At 50.2% G+C, this 25,578-nt stretch overlaps 1 protein-coding gene across 2 annotated transcripts in view; it reads right to left on the bottom strand.

The window, feature by feature from the left end:
• Positions 1 to 860: 860 nt before the first annotated feature.
• The window catches only part of SLC38A12 (solute carrier family 38 member 12), a 46,115-nt gene continuing 21,397 nt past the window's right edge, over positions 861 to 25,578 (bottom strand). For both annotated transcript variants that reach the window (XM_075440859.1, XM_075440860.1), the window contains exons 9-10: positions 17,923 to 18,016; positions 861 to 4,839 (exon numbers count right to left, since the gene is read on the bottom strand). In XM_075440859.1, the coding sequence (XP_075296974.1) occupies positions 4,079 to 4,839; positions 17,923 to 18,016 (855 nt within the window). In that variant the 3' untranslated portion in view covers positions 861 to 4,078. The remainder of the gene's footprint in view (positions 4,840 to 17,922; positions 18,017 to 25,578) is intronic.

Raw genomic sequence — 25,578 nt, 5'->3', positions numbered from 1 at the left:
ATGGCACGCGTTATCTTCACTGCCCCCGTCGCTTGGCATCACGAGACCCAGCCTGCTGAGGCAAGGGGGCACAAGGCAGGGCAGCCACCGCGAAGAGGTTCCCAATGGCAAGGACAAGGCCGGGGCTGCTGTGGGGAGACGGTGGGGACAGCTGGTTAAATCACGAACGGTACAACCAGAAGAGCTACGGGGCCGGGAGAGCGGGGTCCCCGTGCGAGGAGAGCAGGGTGCTGCCATGCCTGCGCCCGAGGATGCTGGAGGGAGCAGCAGGCGCAGCTGCCTCCCGGTTCCCGCCTCCCCAAAACCTTCCCCGGGGTCCCATCCAGCCCCCTGCCCCGCTGCGTGGCCACGTGTCACCGTCCCCAGGTTGGGGCGAGCCCCAGGGGCTGCAGCACCTTGGGGAGTGCGGCCGGAGCCAGCTGGGTGCTGGCTGGGGGAAGAAGCCCCTGGCCTCAGCACGAAGCGGCGCGGGCATCGCCTTGGGGTGCTGCAGCCCCCGTGGCCGGGTGCCCTTCGCCCCGCTGCCAACAGCTCCGTGGGTCAGGGCCCAGCTGCCCACACCCACGCAGGGAAGGCCGGTGAGCATCTTCCCATAAACCCATAAACAGCTGAACCTCCCCCAGGCGACACGCAGCTCCTCGGCCATGTTCGAGCCCTGTCTGAACCTGCCTCTCGGGCTCCAGGTTTTTATTTTTCCTTCTCTGGCCACTGCTCTTCGAAGTGCTGCGAAAGAGGAATCCAGCCCCGATGCCAGTTTGATCTCAGATTTACAGCCCAAGCCCCAAAATCCTTCACTGCTTGTGCGGTCCTTCGAGAGAATCACAGCAGAAAGTGTTTATTTCCATCATAAAGATCTGTTTTAATATTTTAACATAAATCAAGCTGCGCTTTATGGTGATAATAAATTTCTTGGCAGAAACTGCCTTTGCAGCCTGAGGCAGTGGAGCAATTCAATTTGTTTGGTTTTAAGTGTAAGGAGCCGTAATTGAGAAGGGGAAAGTACAGATGTTTTAATTGAGTTTGCAGCTACCACCCAGAGTTGCAGGAGGCTAATAAAGAAGAGGTGAGGGTCTCCATTAGCCTCTCCGCTTGCCATTTCTCCTTGGCCCGCAGCCCCATCAGTCACGGCCGTCCCCTCCAGGACGCTGCGAGAGGAGGAAGGGGGTGGGAATAGAAGCCAGACTAAACCAGACATGTGATGTGCATTTTATTGTTTTTAATCCCATTTTTTGAAGACTAATTACAGTCAGGACAAGCATCACGTGTGAATCTGTAATAATGAACTGTTAGTGTTGATAACGGCCGAATAAAACCAGACTCATTCGTGATGGGTGAGAGGAGGGAGCTCCCACCCCGCACCGGGGTCACCCAGCGTCCCCCAGCCCACCCCCAGGCAGTGCTGGCTCCGCTGAGCCATCCCCTTCCCGCCCTCTCCAGTAATTTTTAAGGCATTGCTATGTCATGTTTTATATGAAAAATGTTCTCTCCACCGTCGAGCTTCTTTCCCTTAATCACCCCCATTCCTTGGACAGATTTGTTTTGCTGCAAGGACAGCGGGTGTCTGGGAATTTGTGGTTATTTATTTAAGAAAGCACTCGTGCTCCTTGGGGACCAGGATCCCTCTCAGGAAGGTATCACAGCACGGCTGGGGCCAGGATGCGAGACCTCACCGTGCCACTGCCTCCACAACTGGGATCCAAGCAGCTCCTGGAGCTAAGGCCCCGTGGAAGCCACTCCCAGGCACCATGCCAAGGAGAGGTGGGCACCCAGGCCAGGGACGAGAAGGCACATCTCAAACATCCCAGATAGCAGGAGGGAGCGGGCCAGGCTGGGCAGCCTCCCCCCACCCCAGGCAAGGCAGGTGGGAGGCTACCCCGTATGAAAGAGGGGCAGGGAGGTGGGGAGACCACGGGCAGCCCCAAGATGGGAAGGGAGGATGAGGAGATGAAATAACGGAGAGCAGCCCCATTCTCTGGCTGACAACGAAACGCAAGGGCAAGAGACTGAAATGGGCACTTGAAGTGATGGAGCGAAGCACGGGCAGCCCGGGGCCAGCAGCGCAGGAGGAAAGGCCCCAGCCCCTCCATAAACCCACACCTGCACGCTTGTGCAGAGAACAGCGCCCGCAGCCTCTCCAGCTTTCCCAAGGCTCATTGCTCAGCGTCCCATCCCTCCCTCGAGCTGCCTCCCAGCTCAGCTGCCCCATGAATGTGCCCTCCAACCTCCATTTGCTGCTGTCCCTCCTCCTAAACGAGACGCCAGCACCAGCTACCTGTAAAACAACTTGCTAATTTGGCACTGGAGATGCCACATCAGCTTCCCTGGAGCACTTGGGGATGTTTGAACTCACTAGCGAGAGCTGCCAATGCTTGTTTGTCTCATCTCCAGCTTGATCCTAAACAGGCCCCCCGGATCCTCTCCGAGCAGCGCAGCAAGGACACAGTGACAGCGCTCAGGCTCGAGAGGTGCAGGGTTCTGCTTTAAAAGCCATGAAGTGTTTTTATACAGCTCCAGGTACTTGCATATTCCCCCAGGAGGAGCACTTCAGGTCATATGGAAACCAGAAAGGCCTACTTGAAAACAGAGCTTGATTAAAAAGAGCTGCAGTTCAAAGCCTGCTTTAGTGAGCGGTGACACTTAAAACTGCAGCAAGTGCAGAGGGCAAGAGGATCTAACATAAGTGACATGCACCTGGCTTTGAACCTGCTTTAAAAGTTTTCACCTGAAATATTTTACCCCCTGCCTTATTAAAGTCCTTCCTGCTGCTGAGAAAACCCATACAACCTTTGCCCAAGGGCCTCAGAGCATGGGACACGGTGCTGTGTCACCATGAGGTATTACTGTGACCACCGGTAGCCTCAAAAGACGAGACCCACCTAGAGCCCTGTCTACCTCAGGTATTCCCATTCTCTGATAAGCTGAGCAGGAGCAGCCCAAAGCCCACCTTAACGCTGTGCAGAGACAGAAGAGGGGAGGGATTCAAGCCCAGTTCCAGCGGGGTTTCAGTTTTCGCTCTCCCATAGCACTGGGGAGCTCTGCTCCGCTTCCTCCTGGCACCAGCCCAGTCCCTCGAGTTCACCCCCACCTTGTTTCAAGGCTAATTACCCAGCACAGGAGGCTGGAAACGCAGCACTGTGCGCAGGCAGAGCTCCTGCAGGCCCGACACATGTCAGGACTGGGTAATTAGCAGCTCCCCAGCACCCACAAATCCTGAACACTGGAGTAAGGGTCTGGCCCACTGCACCAGCCCTTTGCAAAGGTGAGAAAGGGGGCAGGGCTCTGCCAGCTGCATGCAGGAGCCGAGGGAAGCAAGGCTGCAGTTTCCTTTCCAGGGGCGAAGAGCCCTGCAGGTGTAGGGGCATTGCTCTGTCCGGCTGGGGCTGCCACAGCCCAGGGAAGAGGATGAGAAGTGTGAATGTAAACTCCCGGGCTGAAGAAATCCAGCTCTAAGCAAGAGATCCCAGATCCCAGGCAATCCACGGCTCATGTCTCTAGAAAAAGAAAATGTAACAGAACACAAAATTATTTTTGTCTGAATTAGGGCTACTCCCACCCTAATTTCCTCCCTCAGCTGGCACAGGAGGTTGTTTTGGAGGGGTCTCAGCAGACAGAAGAGACTCAGCTCCCTGAAAGTCCTGCTGGATTCTGCACAGCACGTCCCTGCCTTTGGGAGAAGGGACATTTAGCCCATTAGCGTAGCGAGCAGCCAAGGCTGTCTGCTCTGTGTGTGCTGAGACCTGCAGCACACAGAGAGCCGCTGTAGGGACGGAGAGAGCGATGCCCCAACAGAGCTGAAGGCAGAGACGGCTGGACACTGGTTAATTGTGCAGGCTGCCAAGGGCTCAGCCCCACAACTTTGTATAGCGGGTCTGGGAACCAGGATTACAAGGCTGAGTCCGCTCCATCCACACCCAAAATGGAGGGAAGAACGTCTGTGTCCAGGTCTAGCTTGTGCCAACAAGCCAACGGCCTGGAAACTTCCCTTCACACTGCCTCTCCCCCTCTCCACCGTCCCAGAGGGGAAGCTGAAATGCTGAGGTCTCTGGAGCCCAGGGCGGAGCGCGCTGCTACCCCCACCTCAGAGCTTCGAATCGCTCAGGACAATGTTTGCAGTCACAAACACAAAGCAAGAGAAGCCCCATATGAGCACAAACACAATCCAGAAGGTGTGCCGGAAAGGGGAGAGGTGCTTGTTAACTGTCCCGCTGCCAAAGACCAGCTGAGTGTCCTTCCGACTGCGGTACGCCAGGAAAGCCGGAATGAGATACTGGATCCCGTTCCCAGCATAGGCTCCCGTGATCCCCACCAACGACTCCAGGTCATGGGTGCAGAAAGCCACCAGCACTGGAGGAATCAGCGTGATGGCAGGAAAGACAATCCTATCCACCACCCACGGGTAGGTCCCCCCTTCTCTGTGGAAAAGGGTCTTCCAGTTGTTGCGCAGGGTGACTGCGATGATGGGGAAGTTGGTGCTGATGGTGAAGACGGGGAAGAGGCCCAGGAAGTAGCGAATGAAGACAACGCTGATGATCTCGCAGTTGGTGAAGTTGAGCGTGTACATGTCCATGAGGGTGTCATTGCGGAAGCAGTAAATGGCAGTGAAGGACAGGAGGCTGTAGAAAGCCAGGATCAGGATGTAATCGAGGAGCACGAGCTTGTTGACATGCTTCTTCTTGGAGATGGGTGTGATGAGGGATGGCAGGGAGTGCTGGCACATGAAGGAGTAGACGCACACCCCAAAGAGATTGCGGATGCCCGACAGCTGGGCCATGGACGGGTGACCTTCAGCTTGGCCTCTGCTGATGCGGATCAGCGCCAGAATAATCATGAGGATGAAAGCTGGAGAGAGAGAAGGTTTCAGGTCAAGCCCAGGTCTGTGCTCCCCCCGACCCTCCTCCCATTGGCACCAGCTCCACAAGAGCATCTCCTTATCTCTGGAGAAGGTGGTACATCAAGGGCAAGATGCACGGGAATTAATCAGGAATTGCTGTCAGTGCTAGTCAGCAGAGCAGGGAACGGGCTCGGGACTGCCTTTGGCAGGCATCTCCCTCCAGCCTCCGGCCTGCAGGGACTCACCCTCCCACCCCAACAGCCAGCAGTTGCTCTGGGTGCTTCAGAAATCACACGCCAACACGGCTGTCTGAGCCCACTGCCCCAAGGGCCTCAGTCCCCGGATGCTTCTGCCACACACCTTGACTAAACATCACTGTTCAGAAACGGCTTAGAGACACTCCAGCTTTGACCTCTAAAGGAAGAAAAGATTAAAGCTGGCTGCAGAGTCACCCCCAGTAATGCTCCTGCACGTTTGCAACTGGACTAACATTTCTAAGACCCCAGATACATACACGAGCAGATGCACAGGAGCAGCAGCTCCTACCAAGCTTTCCTGTCCCCGTGATCTGTCAAGCACGATAGAGCAAGAACTAGCCAGCCATTTCCTGGGCAGGAGGAACAGGCTGTCTGTAGCTAATCCCAGGGTGCAGAAGCCAGTCTGGAAGGGACTAAAGCGGCACTGAAAGACTGCTATTAAAATTCATCACTTCTAGGCACAAAGTCTGCTCATCCACCCTTCATTTATATCAGAGAACAGCCTAACAACATTTTACAAAGCTTATCACAAAAAGCGACGTGCTACGGACAAAAATGAATTGATGAGATTGGGCTAATGCCCTTATTTACTCCACTGGTGGAAATTTGAGCCAGAAGCAGTTACTGCTAGACTGTTATTCCTAGCATGGCACATAAAACCAGCAGAAAACTAATTCTGGTGTCACAGAAATCACATCAACCTGGGAAAGATGATCATCAGCTGCTGGAGTTAACAAGGAGCAGGGGAAAAAAAACCTGCCTGGCAGGGCAGCAAAAAGCAAGATTTACAGTCTGGTGCTGGCAATGGACGGGCCGCTGTGGCTTGCACAGAGCTGTCTCCTGCACTGGTCTGAGGCATCGCAACAGAGGCGTGAATTATCAGGTAATGAAAATAATAACCAAGTGCTGACACTACTGCTATGGACAACTTTGAATGTCATAAATATAAACACAGAGGAAATAAACAGTGCAGAGCACAGTCCTGCGGCCAAGCCCGTAGGAGGCTGGCCACCGGCGCCGTGAGCCAGGCAGTCTCACGGAGAGGTGACAAGGACACGGCTTGCTCTGTGCCCACAACGGCTCTGCCTGACCGGGCAGCTGAGGATGGGACACCCTGCCAGGGACAGGACTAGAAAAGATGGTTACAGACCAGTTAGCCGAACGCTGCCTCTTCTGTCCCCAGCGAGATCAGATTAACCTTAACTGAACATGGTCTCCCATGCACTCTCCAGAACCCAGCTTCTCCTCTCTCAGCAATCACAGAATCACAGAATGGTAGGGGTTGGCAGGGACCTCTGTGGGTCACCCAGTCCAACCCCCCTGCCCAAGCAGGGTCACCCAGAGCAGGCTGCACAGCACCGCGGCCAGGCGGGGCTGGAATATCTCCAGAGAAGGAGACTCCACAGCCTCCCTGGGCAGCCTGGGCCAGGGCTCCGGCACCCTCAGAGGGAAGAAGTTCTTCCTCGGGTTCAGACAGAACTTCCTCTGCCTCAGTTTGTGCCCATTGACCCTTGTCCTGTCACTGGGCACCACTGAAAAGAGCTTGGCCCCATCCTCCTGACACCCACCCTTCAGATATTTGTAGGCATTTATAAGGTCCCCTCTCAGCCTTCTCTTCTCCAGGCTGAACAAGCCCAGCTCCCCCAGCCTCTCCTCGTAGGGGAGATGTTCCAGTCCCCTCACCATCCTCGTAGCCCTCCGCTGGACTCTCTCCAGTAGCTCTTCATCCTTCTTGAACTGGGGAGCCCAGAACTGGACAGAGTACTCCAGATGAGGCCTCACCAGGGCAGTGTAGAGGGGAAGGAGAACCTCCCTCGTCCTGCTGGCCACACTCTTCTTGATGCACCCCAGGATCCCATTGGCTTTCTTGGCAGCCAGGACACACTGCTGGCTCATGGTTAACCTGTCGTCCACCAGGACACCCAGGTCCCTCTCCGCAGAGCTGCTCTCCAGCAGGTCCACCCCAAGCCTGTACTGGTGCATGAGGTTGTTCCTCCCCAGGTGCAGGACCCTGCATTTGGCTTTGTTGAACCTCATCAGGTTCCTCTCTGCCCAGCTTTCCAGCCTATCCAGGTCACGCTGAATGGCAGCACAGCCTGCTGGTGTGTCTACCACACCTCCCAGTTTGGTGTTGTCAGCAAACTTGCTCCTTTTCTTCCTGTGGCAAACAGCAGCTTCGCGCTGAGCCCTTACTGCACCACACACCGCGTTTGATCTCGTGCTGACTCAGGAAACCTCTCGCTTCCAACTGTTTCCCAGCGACAGGGCAAGTCCATGAACACCGAACTGGAGAGATGACAGCACCTCCACGGCACCGTCAGGGCCAGGCCACTTCGGGAGTGCTGGGCTCTGTTTGCTTCCCCAAGAGCAGTCACGGAGAGCTACGGAAAGCAACGGCTCATTGCTCTGGGGGGGGAAATTCCCCTCGCCTTCACTCAAGCCAGCGAGCGAGGTGCACTGAACACAGGTACAGTTGTCGTGCCTCCTCCTTTGCTCCCCGGAGGGGAGATGCTTGCCAGCCACATCTGCGAGGGCAAGGTAGCCTGAGAGCGCTGTGTTCCAGGGGATGTGACATTGGCTGCGCTCCCCGGGGCTGCACAGGCTACAAGGAAGAGAAGGTGACCAGAGCAACAAGACAAAACAGGTGAGGCAGCTCTTGAAATACCCCGACATCATTCTTTTCCCTCTCGCTTGGGAGAAGCGGTCAGACTCCGAAGCCCAGTCCTGAGCAGTTCCTGTACCTGCACTAGGTGTAACCGCAGAAGTCTCGCATCTCTTCCCCTGCACACGAGACAGTAAATCTCCACCCGCTCTGCTCTGCAGAGTGAAGTGACCTGTTTCCACCCCCCAACTCATCCTCGCCATGGGCTCAGAGCCCTGCTTTCCACACTAACAGGACCAGTTCAGGGGAACTTCCAAGATGGCACCCTGCCCTCAGAGCATCTCTTCAGTTAGAGACCCACACGCCCTCCTCTGCCCCAACACACGCTCTTCTGGCAGGGAGCACTGAAGGAACAGAATTCCTGTGGATTCCCTAAATGACAGATAGAAGTCTTTGGCATAAGCAGCAAGAACTCATAACCTTTGTTTTTCCTTAAATATTTCTTTCAGAAATAAAATGTATTAAAGTTACCAGTAGTGATGATCCAGTACTGAGATCTAAACTGGTACTGTTTCCAACAAGGCGAGCCGTGCTCCTCCTGCCCTAGCACTGGTGCTCTGCAGATGCACAATCCTTGAGAGGAGAGGTGCTGGGTAAACTGGAAACCTCCCCTGCACAATCCCAGCCCCACAGAAGACAACAGCAGCCCTGCCCCAATGGCTGTGTTTTCTCTCACCCCCTGAGGCAGAAGAGTTTCTCACTCCTGGAACCAGAGAGCTAAAACATTTGCATGCTCGATTTATCTGCCCGTCCCTGGCAGGAGGCAAGCCCAAAAGTGAAACTCTGAAACCTCGTTGGTTTGGATGATAAATCAAGATGAAAAGAAGCTGACAGGCTCTGACTGACAGGCAGCTTAGAGCAGACAAGAGGCAGCTCAGGATCCTGCAGGTACACACAAAGCTCCTGCTCGCACCCTCCTCTCCCTCGGACAGCGGGCTGAAGGCAGACTCACACTACACTATTTCAAGTTACCTGCAGTTGCCACAAGAACCGTCCAACAGCGTTCCTTCACCACAAGGACCCTGGTGAAGACAGACATGGATTCATCAAAAAAGCCTCAATCTGTTCCTCTACACGCAGGACAGAGGATATAAGCAACAGGCTCCAGGGGTGAAACACCTTTGGATACCATGACCAACAGCACCCAGAGCCACAAAGCAGGGTGGACAGCAATGCGGCCACGGGTTGTTACCAGGTTACACGAAAACTTTGTTTTAAACCTTGTTTTATACAAGTGCTTAAAAAGCAATTGCGGGTTTTGCTTGTCCTGATTTTTCAACAGTGTCAGACCCACTCCAAACACACACCCCACGGAGGCTGTGCAGTCAACAAGGCACAGAGGACACTTCTAACTCTGTCTCACCTCCTCTCCTCTAGAGGTCTGAGCATCCTGTTTACGGAAGGATGTCAGTGAAGCTGTGGGGGAAATAAAAAAAGGGGGTATGAATCTCATCACTGCTGCTCAACTGCCTCCCCTACAGACCCCTCCTCTCACTCTTTGAGGGGCAAACACTGGCTCTTCTCAGACAAATCAGACCTTGCAGACAGCTACTGCTGCCTGTCCTGCTCGACCCAGGAGATGTTGATTCAGAGATAGGGCAGTTCTGCTCTGGCTCTTGCAGGTGGAAGAAAGATGAATATGGATGAGCATACATCCAAGTAAGAGCACTTTGGGAAAATATAGGAGTCTGGGGATATTAAAAAATACATTTTTGTGAGCTTTGATAGAAACATAGCAGAGCTGCAGAGAAGCAGTGAAAATAATTTAGCCATTCTAAGTTTAAAGGGTTGTTTTGTCAGAGCAAACACCTTTGCAAATGAAAAATGCTGCCTTGTACATGAGCTTCATCTCTCTGCAGAAAGAATACTGCAGAAAAAGAAAAAAAAAAAAGTCCAAGGCTGAAACACATTTTTCCCCCCATCTCAGTAGGTTTCTGGAAGAACTACTGATGCTCAGAATGAGTTTCTGGCTTAACCCTCCCTTGCATGCCTGGCAAGACACTGTGCTTTCAAGACATTTCACCTTTGTGCCCCACGTCTGTCTCTGTTGGCACGTGGAAAATAACGGAGAAGATCGTGAACTCAGCCACGCTGGGAAACAGGGATGCTCTGTCATGTAATTCAGGAAGAGCTGGCTTGACGAGGGGGAAGCAAGCTCAGAAGGGAGGTTCTGGAGAACCATGGCATGGGACAATCTCTCCGTGATCGCAGGAAGGAGGGCCAGAGGCAGATGTTGCCTCCTAGGTTGAACAGTGAACTTCAACCTTCAAAGTGTTGGTCCCAGTTAAGACAAGGATGGTTTTAGTGGCTCTGGAAAGCATGAGGGCAGACAGCCACAGGTTAGGGATGAGTAAGACTTACTGAGGCAAAGCAACAACAAAACAGAATGAAGGTTACATGACAACCACCTGTATGTAAAGAGTCAGAAAGGTAAAGACAGATGAAGAATGTTGCACACCTTCACCACAGCTCCAGTCACATCTTCCCCAACTCTGTCCCTACTCTCATTCCTCCTCCTCCAAGGAAAGCTTGGCGAGGACATGGCTGTACCTGCCTGCCACCCCTTCAGGGGTCCAGGGAGGCAGCGGCCTGCAGCCACCCCACCCTGCTACCAGCAGAGCAGCCCACGGCCGGCTGCTCCCCCACCCACAGCCATTGGTTTCGGCAGGCGCCGCGTTGCGCTGCCGGTGTGACAGAGCTTTCTTGTCGAAGCGGAGAATCAATATGCCAGGAAATAATGATAATGAATCACCCTCCACAACGCATGCCACTTGCTTCCCTTTTCATACATTAGGTGGCATGATGGATTCCAAGAGGAAGATGTTTTCACGAGCTTCCTGAGCCCGTTGTCTCTGGAAGGAGGAAGATCTCTCCCCACCCGAACCTCGATCCTCCATAAAGCCAAAAGAGCAGACCACTCCTAAACAGAGGAACAGATCTCATTTAGTTTAACATTAGGAAGCTTTTTCAGGAGAGAAGGCATAAAAGCAAGAGCAGCTGCTCTGTACATACTGAACAGCACAGCATCACGTTGAGACAGTCCTACCTTCTGCATCCCTACCCAACACTTGTGTTGCGTTCACTACCGACATCTTCCTAGGATGCTGGTGCCCCCCTCAGAGCCAGCTGCCCTCCATCAGTGTTTTTGGGCAAGTTTAAGAGACTGTAGAACTGCCAGGCCTTGCAGAGGCTGTGGCATTTGAAGTATTAAAGCAGAACCGAAATTCACCACGCTGGCAGAACAAAGCATTTGAAATTAAGACATTGTTTCTTACATTTAGAACTCATTTACCCAGCTTCTCCTGCAGAAGCTGTATCTTGTCATTTGTTCACAACCTCCAGCTCCCTATACACTCCAAAGCAGCAACTTCTCCAACCTTCAGAGGAGGGTGCTATATGAAATGACAATAAAGAGGTTAACAAGAAAACCAGGTTTGCTCCATCGGATGTGGGAGCTGGAGTAGTTAAGGATCAGACTTGGCAATGACAGAACCTAAAACACCATCTCAAGGAAGATGAAGGATTTATGAGTGCAGAGACTGTGGAGAAGCAAGATGGATATGTTCACAGAAGACAGCAGTCCTCTGGAGAGAGATGTCAGAAGAAGAGGGGGAAATGACTTCCCAGAAGAAAAGTATGAGCAAGAGTTGTGGGACATCAGTGTGGCTCCTTCCTCTAATGGAGAGCAGGGACAGCGTTACCCTCCCTGCCCCAAAGCCTAAGGCAGGGTCTACATGGCAGGGGACTGTTGCTCACACAGCAGGGGAAGCACAGCTGCATGCTGGGCATGTTACAATCACAGAAATGTGCTTACCAGCAAGGCCAGAAAAAGCCCCTCGGGCACCTCCACTCCCCCTGCCACCCCACCTGCTCTGCCAGGTTTGGCTTGCTCCTGCTGCAACCATCTCAGACACTACTGCTGCCCTGGCCTCCAGCCAGGCAGAGCCTGTTGAGTTCACAAAGGGAGACTTCATTAGAAAGTACCACCGGGACTTTTTGGCTGTCAAAAGCAGTTCAGCAGGGCTTCTCTGCTGTAAAGGCATCATTTCCCTGCTTTTCTTCATCGTCTGGGGCAGGGTTTGCCACGCGATAACCAAGATTTACAAGAAGCCTTCCCTACCATGGTAACAACTCCTGCTGTGAAAGCGGTGGAGCTGCCTCCTCTCAGCCCACATCAGCTGGCCTCCACAGACATCTGCACACCAGCAACAGTTCGCAGGGAGAAAAACGGCTCTGCACTCTGGTGTTTACCACGGATGCTTTATCTCAACATATGGGAAGGAAAGAGCAGCCAGCGAGGCTTGTTTGCTTCTAGTGGAAAATTACCCATGTAGTTTATTGTCCTCTCTCCTCTGGTCACCTTTGGCAGAAGCACCATAAAGCCTCTGCAATCAGGACTCAGGTCTGAGCTCTGCTGTTGACTTGGTCTATTAGCTTTGACAGTCACTTCTCTCTCCATGTGAGAATTTACTCTTCTGTGAGCAGGGCAGTTGCACGCCACACAGCCGCTCTGAAAACCTGTGTGGGCACCACCTTTTTCCGGGCTGAATCTAGCCTTACATTTTCATCTCCCCTTCTCCAACTCACAGACCCATCAATTTCTCTCCTGCTGCCTGGATAAAGTGCTCTTTTCAGGAACGTCAGCTCCTCAGGCAGGATCTCAGCGGTCCCGTCCAGCACTGCACATCACTTTCCATCTGCATCTGAAGCTAGCAAGGCTCTTTCACTCACACAGGCACTGCTTCACCCCACTGCCCCCCACAAACAGCACTGAAATGAGCTTCTCAGCTGACAACTCTGAAAGTAGGCATGACAGAAGCACAGCCTTTTAACTAACTCTTCATAAATATATTCACTTCTCTTAGTGAATTATTTACCCTGGGCTCTGGCAGCAGCTTTCTCTGCTCCAAAAGGGATGCAAAAACATGAAGTAACTTTGTTGAAGAAGCTTGTCAGAATGAACATGCAACAGTGTCCTGATTTAAAGTCCAGTTCCCTCTTCCTTGCCACTCCTGTATGCCCTGTTCCTTGAAAGGAAAGGGGCAAAGATCAAACTGGTCCCTCCTCAAGCTTTTTGCTGAAATTTCTGGTTTTGATGCAGAAAAGAGGCCACCTTGAGGATGGTGGACACTGGCAGACTAATCTCACTGCAGGAGACTGGAAACGCAGGACTTCAGATAATTGTCACCCTCTCCTGTAACAGCCTCTGCAGCTGAAGGGACATAGCCGAGTGACTCTGGGTTTCTGCGCTGAATCAACTCCAGCACGGTTCCATAACCGTTCCATAACGGTTCCATAAGCCTGCTAAGGATGGCAGCAACTGTCACTACAGCAGCTGAAACCTGCTCACAAAGCGAGATGGTCCGAGACCAGCCCTCTGCAGAGAAGTGCTGGGGGGTCCGATAAAGAGTAGGGCTCTGGTGGGAGAAAGCAGAGGGATCAGAGAAGTGACCAGATAAGGAAAGTCAGCCTCACCAGCACGCTTTGGAGAGCTCTTTCCTAGTTTTTTTGTCTAGAAGCCTTTTGCCAAGTACCCTGGAAGGGGATGCGACATGAGGGGAGAAAAGAAGAAAAGAAGAGCTGAACACACACTCCCTGGCTATTCTTGTCCTTTGCCCTTCCACCTTACTGGCCAAGGGAAAGAGGTAGGGGAGAGATTTTATATCCAGGCATACAATTGCGAGATCATAGTTTGGGCAGGGTTGGGAGTTATCTGTCTCGAGGGCTGCAGTATGACCTGACTGTGCTACAGGGAGAGAGAACTGAGCCCGCAGCAACCAAACCTAGAAGTTTATTCCTCTATAAAATGTCTCTTTATTAAAATACAATACTTTCTAATAACTACAATACAGCATCAAGAGCAGCACATAGAGCAAATGTCCCACATGGGAGTTGTCTGGGAACATTTGCCAGAGACTATTCAATAACAGCAGCAATAATCATGCTACCAATGTCTTTAAAACCAACAGTCCTCACCTATAGAGCTGGGCATCTCGGGCTGTAACAGGCTGCAATTAATCGGGTTAGCTGCTTAATACACAATAGTCCAATGTTTGCTGCTGAGCTCCACCAAGCCCTGTCCTTTTGTTATCTTTCCTAATCCATGTCCTTTCCCATGACGCTGTTAGACAGTTATTATCCAATATTATCCAATAATAAAGAGGTAGGGCTGTGCCCCAGCGAGCTGTGTCCCCTCTGCTTTGAGAGGCACATCAGGCTTGCCTGGCTCCCGTCCCTTTTGCTGTGCCGTGCCCTCCAGCAGCTCACCCCTAACACCACCCACTGCATCAGAAGTGGAGAAAGGAGGGGAAAAAACCAGCTAGATATTAAAGTCCCTTTAGGGAACAATCCATTGCCACCACAGATTTAAACCCTCCAAGAAAAAAAGAGCCTGAAGTCCAAACAGCAGAATTGAGAATACCAACAGCTCTAATTTCTTGATGGCTTAGTTGGTTTGGTCTTCTGTGGGAGACGCCCTCTTCAGAGAGCCTTGTAAGAGACCTGGAAGCAGGTTCCAAAACTGGGAAAGGACTTGGGCTAACAGCTCCACGTTTGCAAGGCTGAGGTGGAAGGGAGCTGAAAGGAAGGAGGGAGTTGCAGTTTGGGGACGGAACGCTCCCTGTCCCAAGGGGATGATTCACCTTGCTGACTACTTATTTGGACACCCAGTCTGGGCCCTGTGTCTGCTCTCAGTATCCTTGCTCGAGAGCTGGGTGAGCCAGCAAGGTTTTATCCCTAACTCAAATCAAGGCTTCACCTTACGCACCATTACCAGGATTCAGAACAAGTGATTTTTCCCAACAAGCCCTTTCTCCAAGGTTTCTCCCCTTAGGGTGCAATACTGTCTCCCAAGGCAGTTTGGGCAGGAGAGGGCTGATAAGCAGCCTGAAGAGCTTTTACAATTGGGAAAGGGATGAGAACTGCGTGTAGGCAAACCCTTACACACCCCCCAGCTCCAAGAGAACAGGGATCTCTAAGCACACATGAGGCCAGCAGTTCAAGCACCAGCTGCTGCACTGAATTTAACCATTGGCACTCACACACACAAGGTGGCAATCAGTTTTGCAGCCAACTGCGTAAGCTGTTACTCTTCAGAAGACTGTCAACAGCTTGATGTGTCTGGAAGCCCTCTCTCTGCCATCAGCCCCACTCCACCTGGAGATGCAGATCCACCCTCTGTGCTCCTATTGGTCCTGACAGGGAAACGTCTCGCCTTGCCAGCCTAGTTTCCAGGTGAGTTCAGCGGGCCCAGACAACGGGAGCCCATCTGTCTGGGCACCCTAGCAGGATGGCACTTTGGCTCTCAAGCTCCTCCTTCAACTTTCTCCTTTTGGAGACTTTAGAGGTGCCTGTCCTGGCTAGCCCCTCAGCCCGGGAGGAACAACACTGCAGATGAAAGGCTGATCCTTGCACCATCTCCACATTCTTTGAACTGGCCCATTTTTAATTTCCAGTTCAGGTCCCGCTGTTTAAGACTGTGTTTTTCAGAGACAGAATTACATTTTTCTTGTCCCTGAGGTGTGGAAAGAGATCGCTGTAGGCTGTGTTAGCTGATGTGCTGCTTGCAATGAGCGTGAGGCTCTGGAAAGAGGCTAGTGACATTTGATTATCACTTAGATCAGGAGAAAGAGGGAAAGCAACTTTCAAAGGCAAGGCTGACACCGTTACAAACACCAGCAGAAATGACCTTCACACACAGCTAGCTCTCCCTGCTGCCAAGAACCATCCTCTCAGCCACTGTCATCTGAATTGCCAGTACACCTGGGGCAGTGCAGCTTTACATCAGCCACTGCTGCTCCGAAATCCAAGGGCTTTTCACCAGGCTGGGGAAAAGGGTGTATGGTGGATCCTGCAGCAGGCACGCTGCAAAGCCTGTACTGGCCTCCCAGCTCAAACGGGATGGATCTTTTTCAAATCACGACGCAAAGCATGGGTCAGCTTCCCATCTGCATCAGGCCAGCAGGCACAGGTAAGCTGAATAAGCCACTGCCCGCGTGGGAAGTCTTTACCCAGCACAACAAACAGGTAGGCTGGCAGCTCCAGCATTCAGCTCTGTGGCTCAGTGCTTTGCAGAAGGAGAACCACCTTCAGCACCACACAGGTAAACTCAGCTACAGGAAGATGGAAGAAAAGGCATGGATTATAGCAGGACAGAGAGCCCACGTCTGGACACTGGCATTCAGGCAGGACAAGTTCAGGAGACTACAAAACACCAGCCAAGACCGCTGTTTAGGACCTAAGCTCTCTACGCACCAACAGAAGACCAAACCACATTTAGCTCCCAGCCCTGCTTTCGGAGGAGGGGACAGCAGTGATGTGAGGACATGGGAGAAGCCAGCTTCATAAGTCTCAGCAGTATGGGATCCATCCTTATCCCAGAATCTGCAGCAAGAGCTTTTCTCTGTTCCCTGCATCACATGGCCATTTGATAAATCGTCTTTCCTAATAAATCTATCCCTCATTGTACACATACGGAATCCATTGCTCTAAGCAGCCACCGAGGTGCTATCAGGGTCATTAAATATCATTATCTGGGGCAGCTGTTCCCCAGCGTGCTGATGCAAGAATCAATCAGGCTAAAGCATGAATTTTCCCTACACTTCTCCAAACACTGCCTTTGTCCCTCCCCATCAAGCGATGAAAAAGAGGCAGTTCTGCCTTTATGCCAAGGTTTAGCAATCCTCATACTGAAGGGAGCCAGCTAAAGAGAAACCAATGGCAGATCAGGCGGGCGGCAGCTTGTCACAGAGACAGGGTGAGGTCTAACTGATGTCTTTACCAGGAAAGAGGAGGCAAGGTGATTGGAAACAAACTAGTGAGCTGAGCAGAGATTACTCTTCCCTTTTTTTTTTTTAAAAAAAAAAGAAAACTGCTTCCTTTAATACCCCTCAATGAGATAACCTCTTTCTCTGAAGAACATGGGGACTTTCAAACCTTTCATGTGCTCAGACAAGAAAAGGGAAAAACAGACATTCAGGATTTTCACACCATCTGAGGTCAGGATTCGTTAACTCAAGCTGTTCAGCATCTGAGACTCGAGGGCTTAAAATCCAACCTCATTTTCCTGAGTGACAACTGCTTAACCCCATCTCAGATGTTCTCTAGAACAGAGGATCTCTATTCCTCTGCAGTGGCTGCCAGCCACTTCCAAATGGGATCACAGGCCTTTGAACTCACAGAAGAGGGACCATACCCAGCTGAAGTCAGGTCGAGTGTGTGTGTGGCGGGAAGTAGTCCCAGAATCGGCTTCTCTTCCTATTCCAGGTCAGTGACAGGTATAAACACAGCTGATTCTGTGCTTGAATGGTCTGGACCCACAAACCAGGAGACTGTTAGCCTGCAGAAATGCTGCTGGTACTGTAACACCCTCTCTGTTAGCCCTGAATATCAGTTACTCTGTCTAGGTTACATAAAACAAGACAAACCTCAACATAAGCCTCCATGACACCCATCCCCCTCCCAGCCTTTAAGGGCATGCACACATACAAGCCAGATGCAAGGCAGCTGCATCTTTGGATGACAAAGGCACTGCAAAAGAAAAAAAAAAAAAAAAAAACAAACAAACCAGCCATGCCTTATTTCCCTTAAGAGAATTATCTGTCTTCCCAGGAGTTCTTGGCAGTAAGATTTTGGAGAGACCTCACGGGAACAGGGCTTCCCAAGGACAACACACATTGGTTTGGGGGTTTCCAATGCAGCGCAGCCTATGCTAAAGCAAGATCCAGAAAAAAAAAAAATGCAAACAGATGATAAAACTAAGGGCAGGAAGTCTGATGAAGTGCCCTTTGTTCTTAGATCAAAACAAAGATTTTTCAAAGTCTGTTGTACACATGCTGACAGAATGAGAAACTTACTGCTGAACAGCAACTGGGGGGTGTCATGGTTAGCCCCCACACAGGAGACTGCCAAATCCCTTCTGCCTCTCACACAAACCAGATTACAACTTCATCTACCAGCTCATATCTGATTGAGAACAATTTGTTTTATTTTAATCAGAAATTTCATCCTAGAACAAAAATCCTTTTCCTCAAAGATTTATCAGGCCTGGACAGTCCTCCTTAAAGAGGTTATTTTCACAAGCACTTGCTTCCAAACAAGAACATCTTGCCAAAAAGATGCATCGGTAGTGTGACTCAGGTTTCATCTGTTGTAAAGAGGTGGCCAAGACTCACCTATCCATCTCATGAGGGATGTCATGATTTGAAGATACTTGGTTTTCTGCACATTGAAGAAGGTGAAAGGACCCAGGAGAAGAGTGAATGCTGCCTGGAAGGACAACAAAAACATACATTAGGTTAAAAACCAGAAATTCCAATAGTAAGACAATATTACCAGTAAAGCAAAGCTCGCCTTGAAAGTTCACCTCCAGACACGACTGTCTGTCATGAAGCTTTCTTTGTTGCTTGATTTTACAGCTAAGTTGGCTGAGCCACAGGGGGTCAAGCAGGCTGCTTGGTATCAGAGAACATGCCTCGGGCGGAAGGAAAGTCCAGGATCCTCTTGGCTCTCAGCCGCTTGCTATCGCTGCTGCAGCACGCCTTTACTGACACATTTCAGTAAAAGCTCACCGTGCAGCCTTATGGAACATTAAATATTAAACTGTAGCCTCTTTGTCCGGGTACATGCTCAGCTGAGGTCTGGATAGCAATAGCCATGACCAGTCTGCTTGCATTAACATTGAGGGGGTAGCTCAGGGGGGTCCCAGGCTCAACAGCAACAGAGCCAGGTCTGCCTGGAACATTTTTTCCCACGTTTTAAGTTGCTTGTTTTACAGTGGGAACCTGTAGCGTAACAGTTAATCTGTTGACTTGGATGCTGAAAATCTGTGCAAAGTGAGGCGGGGAGAGGAACCAAAGAGATATTCGTAAGAAAGAACTTCATCCAGTGTGGAAATTAAAGGTACTGTCAATGAAGATAGATCTTTCTTCACTGCCCTCTTAGATATATATTGAGACCAGTGTTTCTTAAACTAAACTGGGGCACGCTGCAGTACCAGTCCGTTGCATTTATTTCAGCTGGTTTGCAAAATATATCCAACAAAGCTGAAAATCAGGACTATGCCGTTTCCCACGTGAGTTTCCTCTGGCACTCTCCTACAGCACGCAAGGCATCCATGCTCTCAGCCCATGTCCAGAGGAGCAGCGTCCTGTGCAGCACCATTGCCTCTGCACCCAGTGGCACTCAGGGCTCTACCCAGTCCAGGCAGAGAAAAGGAAAGGCAGGAAGACAACAGACCCTGACTGAGGTCTGATGGTGAACGGAGAGAAGCTACTTGTGACAGGGAGGCAAAATGGGCATTACAGAAGACAGCCCTGCCCACGATCCATGAGATGGCACGGGCTAGCGACACTCTAACAGGTCCAAAAGCTGTAAGCAAGCAGTATCTAGAAAGCCACAGCACACACAGTACAGATTTGTTGAGCATCCCAAAGGGATTTTTAAAGACAAAAACTCAACATTAATATTTACACATTGCTCTTTTCCATAACCTCTTAAAGCAGTTCCAAAAAAAGGTGTCATCAGAAGGGAAGAACTGGGACTCAAAAGGGCAGGCTGCGGGGCCTCAAGGTCTCTGTCAACCCCAACAGAGTCAGTGACAGAACAGAATCCAAGCTATTTTAAGACTGGTACAACCCCAAGAAACCTCTTTTCAGACAGTTTCAGAATATCTGCAAGGCAAATTGGAAATGCCTCACATCACAAGTATTCTCAGACGACCAAAGTAAACCCAGAAGGGGACGAGAGGAGAGAACCATTGGTTTCACACGTCGCTCGGTCAAGATGTATTCTGACCTGAGGCCACCATTTACACCGTTTGGTTTTTTGGGGTTTTTTTTTGCAAGTAGAAAAAACAAGACAGAAAGCATGCACAGAATTCGGATCTGTGAAGCAATTGAGGATCCTTGGAGGAAACTCTGAAATCACACTGAATACAACAAAGGCGTGACTGGCAAGGCTAAGAGCTAAAACAGCCTTAACTATTAAGACACTTCCAGTTTTAACACAGAAGCAAACCAGCCAGTTACAAGTCTTTTTTTACTCTTCTCCTTCTTGTTCCTTTCTTCTAAGCAGGAGCTTAAACTCCACTCTCCTGCCATCCTCTCCTGCCCTCTACAGACTGCCACTCTGTCCTAGGACAGTGCACAAACCCCAGAAGACTAAAACTTTAGGCTGAAGTGGAATGTAGGTCAAGGACCCAGAGCACACCAAGTAGACACCAACACTCTTACTGGAAATTATTCTCCCGTTAGTGACTAATCTCTTTCAGCCTCCCCTACCAACGCACACACTGCTCAACACAGCCTCCCTTCAAGTCACATTAATTGCTCATGCATCAGGAGGAGCAGAAACAGAGACAGACAAAGGATGGTGATAATTATGGAACAGGTGCCTTCTGCAAATTAGAATGCACCCGAACCAATTGGCAAAACAGCACCTCAAACCATGGCAAGGATTGATACAAGATTGCTGAGCACCGAAGCAGCTGGGTCTGAAACCTAGATTTGTCTTGAACACCGAGGAAAGAGCTGCGTTAAGGTGGATTTGGGGCTCAGTTGCTGGAAAGTGTCAAAAGCATCATGGGGTGCTGGAAGAACGTGGGTCTCCTATGCGCTCCCCAGCACCTGCTCAGGAAGCAAGAAGGCATTCTTCTGGATGTTACACTCCACTTTCTGCTGCATCTTAAACTACTTAATCCACTGAGCGACTCCCTTGACTCTCCCCCTCCTCTGTGGGCTTCACTGCTCAACTCCTGGGGAAGAGATACAAGCGCCTCCGCCTCAATAGTCGGATTCCTCCCCCATCCTTTAAGATGATCCGTGTCTTCTGTTCTTAACAAGATCCTGGAGCTGGTCCAAAGGAACCAAGTGAGAGATGAATTCCAATGCAACAGAAATGTATTACCTTTTCCACTTGACGCCCACTAGCAAACCAAGATGGATATCCACGGATCAATACAAACGATGCGAAGGCCTGGAATGAGCTGAGGTTGCCCCGCTTTGCAAAGACTTGTGCCAAGCACTTTTAGGAAGCGAAGCCACAGCGCACACTGCGCTGCTTGAGAGGAGAAAGGCAGGGCAGAAGAGGACATTACACAGCCAGATTAACATCACTTCAAAGTGAAACTGTGTACAGCTCCACAGGATTCATCACAGGGCAGGACAGGGGGGTCAATTCCTCACGAGTAACCAGGACACGAGGGGCAAGGACTCAGTCCCTGGATTACAGCTAATCATCAACCCCCAGAAGAGTCCCAAGGCCAGGAAGCCTATTTTAAAACACATCCCCAAAAGGATGAGAAGAGACAGCGGTGTTTAGAAGGAGGATGTCTACCTTCTCTACCTCACTGTGCCAGACACCTAAATGATCTTCCGACCCATTAACTTAATTAGTTTCACAAATTCTCCCTAAGGAAAAAATAAGCCCAAATAAGCACCTCAGACATATACCTAAACTTTCCACCTGATGTTTTCCAAGCTCAAGTCCCCCCCCAGAGGGATATAATTTACAAAGTGCTTCATTACATGTGCAATTCAAACAATCCAAAACCTACACAGAAAACTGCAGTCAGCCCTGTCAGAAGGCAAACAGGCAGAGCTCCAGCGCATCAAAAAGCACTCCCAGGTTTTCCACTTCACCTCTTGAGCTAGCTGACATGTTTTCCAGGAGTTTACCATTCTCTTCCTAAGCTTCAGCAAATTAACTCAAGGCAGAATGAGCATAATCTGCTTTGATTAAAGATTTTTCTTCTAGTGAAGTGTTTTCCTATTAGAAACAAGCAGGCATATGTGGCTGATTCATTGCTAAACTTAAACAAGGTAAAGCAATCCTCCCTTCGGCTAAGGAGGATCAGATCTGTTAAATGCTGTTTATATTCACAGGATGGGAGAGAGAAACCCTTACTGTGTGCAAGACTGGCTATTAAGAGTGGTTCCCTAATTTCTCTCCAAGCTTCTCCATGAAACGGGAAAGGCCAGACAAGTCACCAGGCTTGCTGCGGAGGGTACACGGAACCCACGCACAGCAAATAAATGTAGACACAAAATTCTTTATTTCTCCTTTCTTTCTCACACTGAAAAACAGCATGAACATCCAGCACATTAGTGTCCGAACAAACAGTGGATTTCTTGCTTTTACTGATGTTTCCAGCCAGAAAGTTAGAAGCCAGTGAGTGCAGATGAAAGAACAGTAGCTTGTCACCCTGAATTACACTCTGCGGGCTAGTAGGAGCCACAAGCAGCACAGCAGCTTGCTCAGCCCCTAGAAAGATCTTCAAACCCCTTCCTCCCATCAAGCCAAGCCACAATAGTACAGGCACCAAGGTTTAGGAGCTTCTCTGAGCCAGCTACTCAGCTGACACCACTTTCCCAGCCTCTGTGCCTGTCAGCTCTTAGTATCTCAAAGTGAAAAGTAGGCTGGTCAACTCGAGTCTTCTTGCCACAGGGGAAACTAGCTGGGGCTTACCATTGCCTGGAATATATTTTTATATATATTTTGGTATTGCTAAAAGTATATTTTATAAAGCTCTTATGTTAAAACTTGGTTACATAACCTTGTTTATTGGCTTATCTTACAAAAGCAAAAGTAAGATCAAGCGTTAATAGGACATCTGGCTGGTTTTATCAGCTTAGTTTCAGCCAAGAGGACCACCGAGAGAGCTCTCAACCACTAAGCAATGGCCAGCGAACACCAAGAGTCTTTCAGACCACACAAACAGGCTTTAGATCAGTCAGTCAGAGGGCTGTATTGACTGACCGGGTTCTTTATTGACCTGAAGGGTCCATCTATCACTCTGAACCAGTACAGTTCAATAGCTTTCACCTGCTTCCCAGCGTGCAGCTTCTACAGGAGAAGCCAGTGCAGCTCAGGAAGCACAATTAGCATCCCAAACATAGCTGATTCATGTATTAGATGCAGTAGTTACAGCATTATGGCTACTGCCTGCATACATTTGCAAGAGAACCATCTGAAAACCAGCTTCATTTATAACTGTCATCAGAACTTGCTTGTTTTCGTGCTCCACAAACTCATCTGTAAGAATTGCATCTGTCTTTGGTGTTTGCTGAGTAGTGAACTAAAAACAGTAGCCACTGCTTCTTGTTGATTCAGAGCCTGGAAACTTTCAAACAGGTTGAGCAGAAGCAGGGTATTTACCCGAGCAAACTGAGACCATGAAGACTAACCCTGTTAAATGCAGCAGCCAGTCCAGGAGCAGAGCAAAAAGAGTTCGAGAGTTTTTGAATAAATGCATTTGGGTACTACAGGGCTATCATACCAATGCAAAGTTAATGAGTTTCAGATATTAGGGCAAGGAACCCCAAGTTATAATATGAAGATGGTAGAGAGATCTTGTAGTGCTCTCTCCTTAAATATCTCCCTTCAGGCTGAGACCCCAATCACACTTTCCTTCTCCTCCCAGCCTTCTTCACAGTCATTCAGAACCAGAACTCACCCCAAGCCAAATCCTCCCTTGAAGGCTCTTGCTTCCCCCTGATAGAAGAAGGGCCAACATCTGTCACAAACTTTATTTCAGGATAGTATCAGCTCCACCTCTGCAGATATTGGTGTTTACATGTCACAACTGTTGAGCTATAGTACCTCTTCCCCCCACAAGCCAGTACAGCAAATAACCCTACTCTAATGCTGGGCAAGCTGACATTTAAAAATAAAGTTACTGGTTTAACAAAATGGATCACTGTCCTTGGTAGACTCTGACACCTTGGCTGGAAAGCTGAGAGTTGAGTGCTTCACACAGGACTACGGGTACGCAGCATTCAGGCAGCAAGGCAAGACACCAACAGGAAGACACAAGCTCTACTGAACGAGCACCTCCCAGAGGAAACTTTGTTTGATTCAGTGCTCAGACACAAGGAAAGTCTCCTTGAGCACGGGAGGAAAAGGCAGACATTTCATACATGCTGTCAGGAGTGGCAATTCCGACACCCGTTCTGCTTCTGCAAGATGTCCCTGAGCTCAGAGCTATTTCACAACCCAGATGAGCGCTAGAAGGAACAAGAAAAAAATAAAACTCACAATACAACCAAACCAGACTGCACAAGTACAGAGATCAAACAAGATGTTCGGAGAGCCAGGGTCTGGCTGCTCTGTTCCCACCTCAGCTACTCTCCTCTAGAGTGTGTCTAAAGAGACATCTGGGGGGGAAAAAAAAAACAAACAACAAAACACCAGAAAGCAAAACTTGATTTACCAGCATTGAGACAGGTCAGAGGTTTTATCCTGGGTTGGAAGCTTGAACCAGACCTATCGTCTTCAGTAAAGCAGTTTCTTATGAACTGATGTTCCATTCACATCCTCAGGGAATTTTCAGGGCTGACTTTGGAGAGAAATATTAAATGCAAGGTGCTTCCCCACTCCCATTTGGGACTCCTAGATAAAGAAAGCAGAGCTTTACAATATTTCAGAGCTACCTGCAGCTACACAAAGACCTACCTGCAGCTACACAAAGACCTACCTGCAGCTACACAAAGACCTACCTGCAGCTACACAAAGACCTACCTGCAGCCTCTGGTGACTCCTCTGCACCTACTTCAAATTGTGGAAACTGCCACGCTACCCTGCAGCGAGCTCCAGTTGCTCGTGCCAGGGCTTCAGTGCTTTTCAGCTAAAATACGTCAAGGAAAAAGGGTCTCGAGTGCTACGCGGTGCCCTGTCTGCCATCTCTCCTCCCCTTCACGAGGGTGACAAGGCCATGTTTCTGTCCTGCATGAGCTCATATCTCAAGCTAGAGAGCCAGATGGCACATTAGTGAGGGCGCCAATCCAAGCTTCCGTTGGTAAAGCTTTACCCCTTGCAGTGGACAGTACAAATATAAATATATGAAAGGAGTCTGATTGTTCAGGAAGGAGCTTTTTAGAGAGCTAAAAAAAAAGAAAAAGCTGAAGATCCACAGCCTCTTAAGGCTGGAGGCAGGGCTGCAGCAGGGGCTGTGCTGATAGGCAGCAAGTTATCAGCAGACAAGCAATTATGAAGCTTTTAAAGTTGCCTGAAAGAGATAAACCAGCAACAGACCAAAGACTGGTCAAAGAAGTTGAGAGGCAAGAGGGATTTCAACCTCCACATCCCCCCTAGAGTCAGGAAGTCACAACAGAGGGAGGATGCAACCGCCAGACATCCCACAAGGAATATTTATAGATAAAGAAACAAGGGCAGTTGTGCTTGGAGTACAGCAGGCATCTGCTGCCGCAGCAGCTCCGGTAATTAACGTGCCGCTCTCAGGACACCTGGCAGAGGTTTACACTCATAACTCACAGGAAGCACCTTGCTGGCACTAAGGAGCCCTCACCCACCCTTCTCTGCAGTATCTTAAGGCAGAGAGGAGGTATCCCCCAAGAACCAAGACCTCTGCTGCTGCCAGGCCAGTTTTTGCCGGCGAAGCAAGAGGCGCTTTGCCCACCTGCACCCATGGTACCCATTTAGCTGGATGCTGCTTCTCATGGGTCCTGTGCCACAGCAATCCCAGTGCTTCTTCCAAATGGAAGATGTTCTGCAAGGGATGGAAAGAAGCGCCTGTATCCCCAAAGCTACTCAGTTCAGTGAATCTGAATACAATCTAGGAATTTTCCAAGGTTCTAGTCCAGCACCAGCTGATGGCAGCTTGCTTTTGGCTGCCCATCCAGCAAACAAGCGTACTTGTCCCAGCTGATGTCATTGCAAGCTATGATCTTGCTGGGCATCCAACATACCACGGCGCAGCCAACAGCTGAGCAGCCTCTACACGCAGCTCTAGGAGGGCAAGGCAGAAGCAGCACATGGACAGCGAGGCAGTACCAGAGGGTGCTGCTCTCCTCTCCCCACCCTGACTCAGGGCC

The sequence above is a fragment of the Opisthocomus hoazin genome, chromosome 21 (assembly GCF_030867145.1).
Source record: "Opisthocomus hoazin isolate bOpiHoa1 chromosome 21, bOpiHoa1.hap1, whole genome shotgun sequence".
Lineage (NCBI taxonomy): Eukaryota > Metazoa > Chordata > Aves > Opisthocomiformes > Opisthocomidae > Opisthocomus > Opisthocomus hoazin.
Note: the sequence above shows the minus strand (reverse complement) of the source record. Positions and strands in the feature narration are given on the sequence as shown.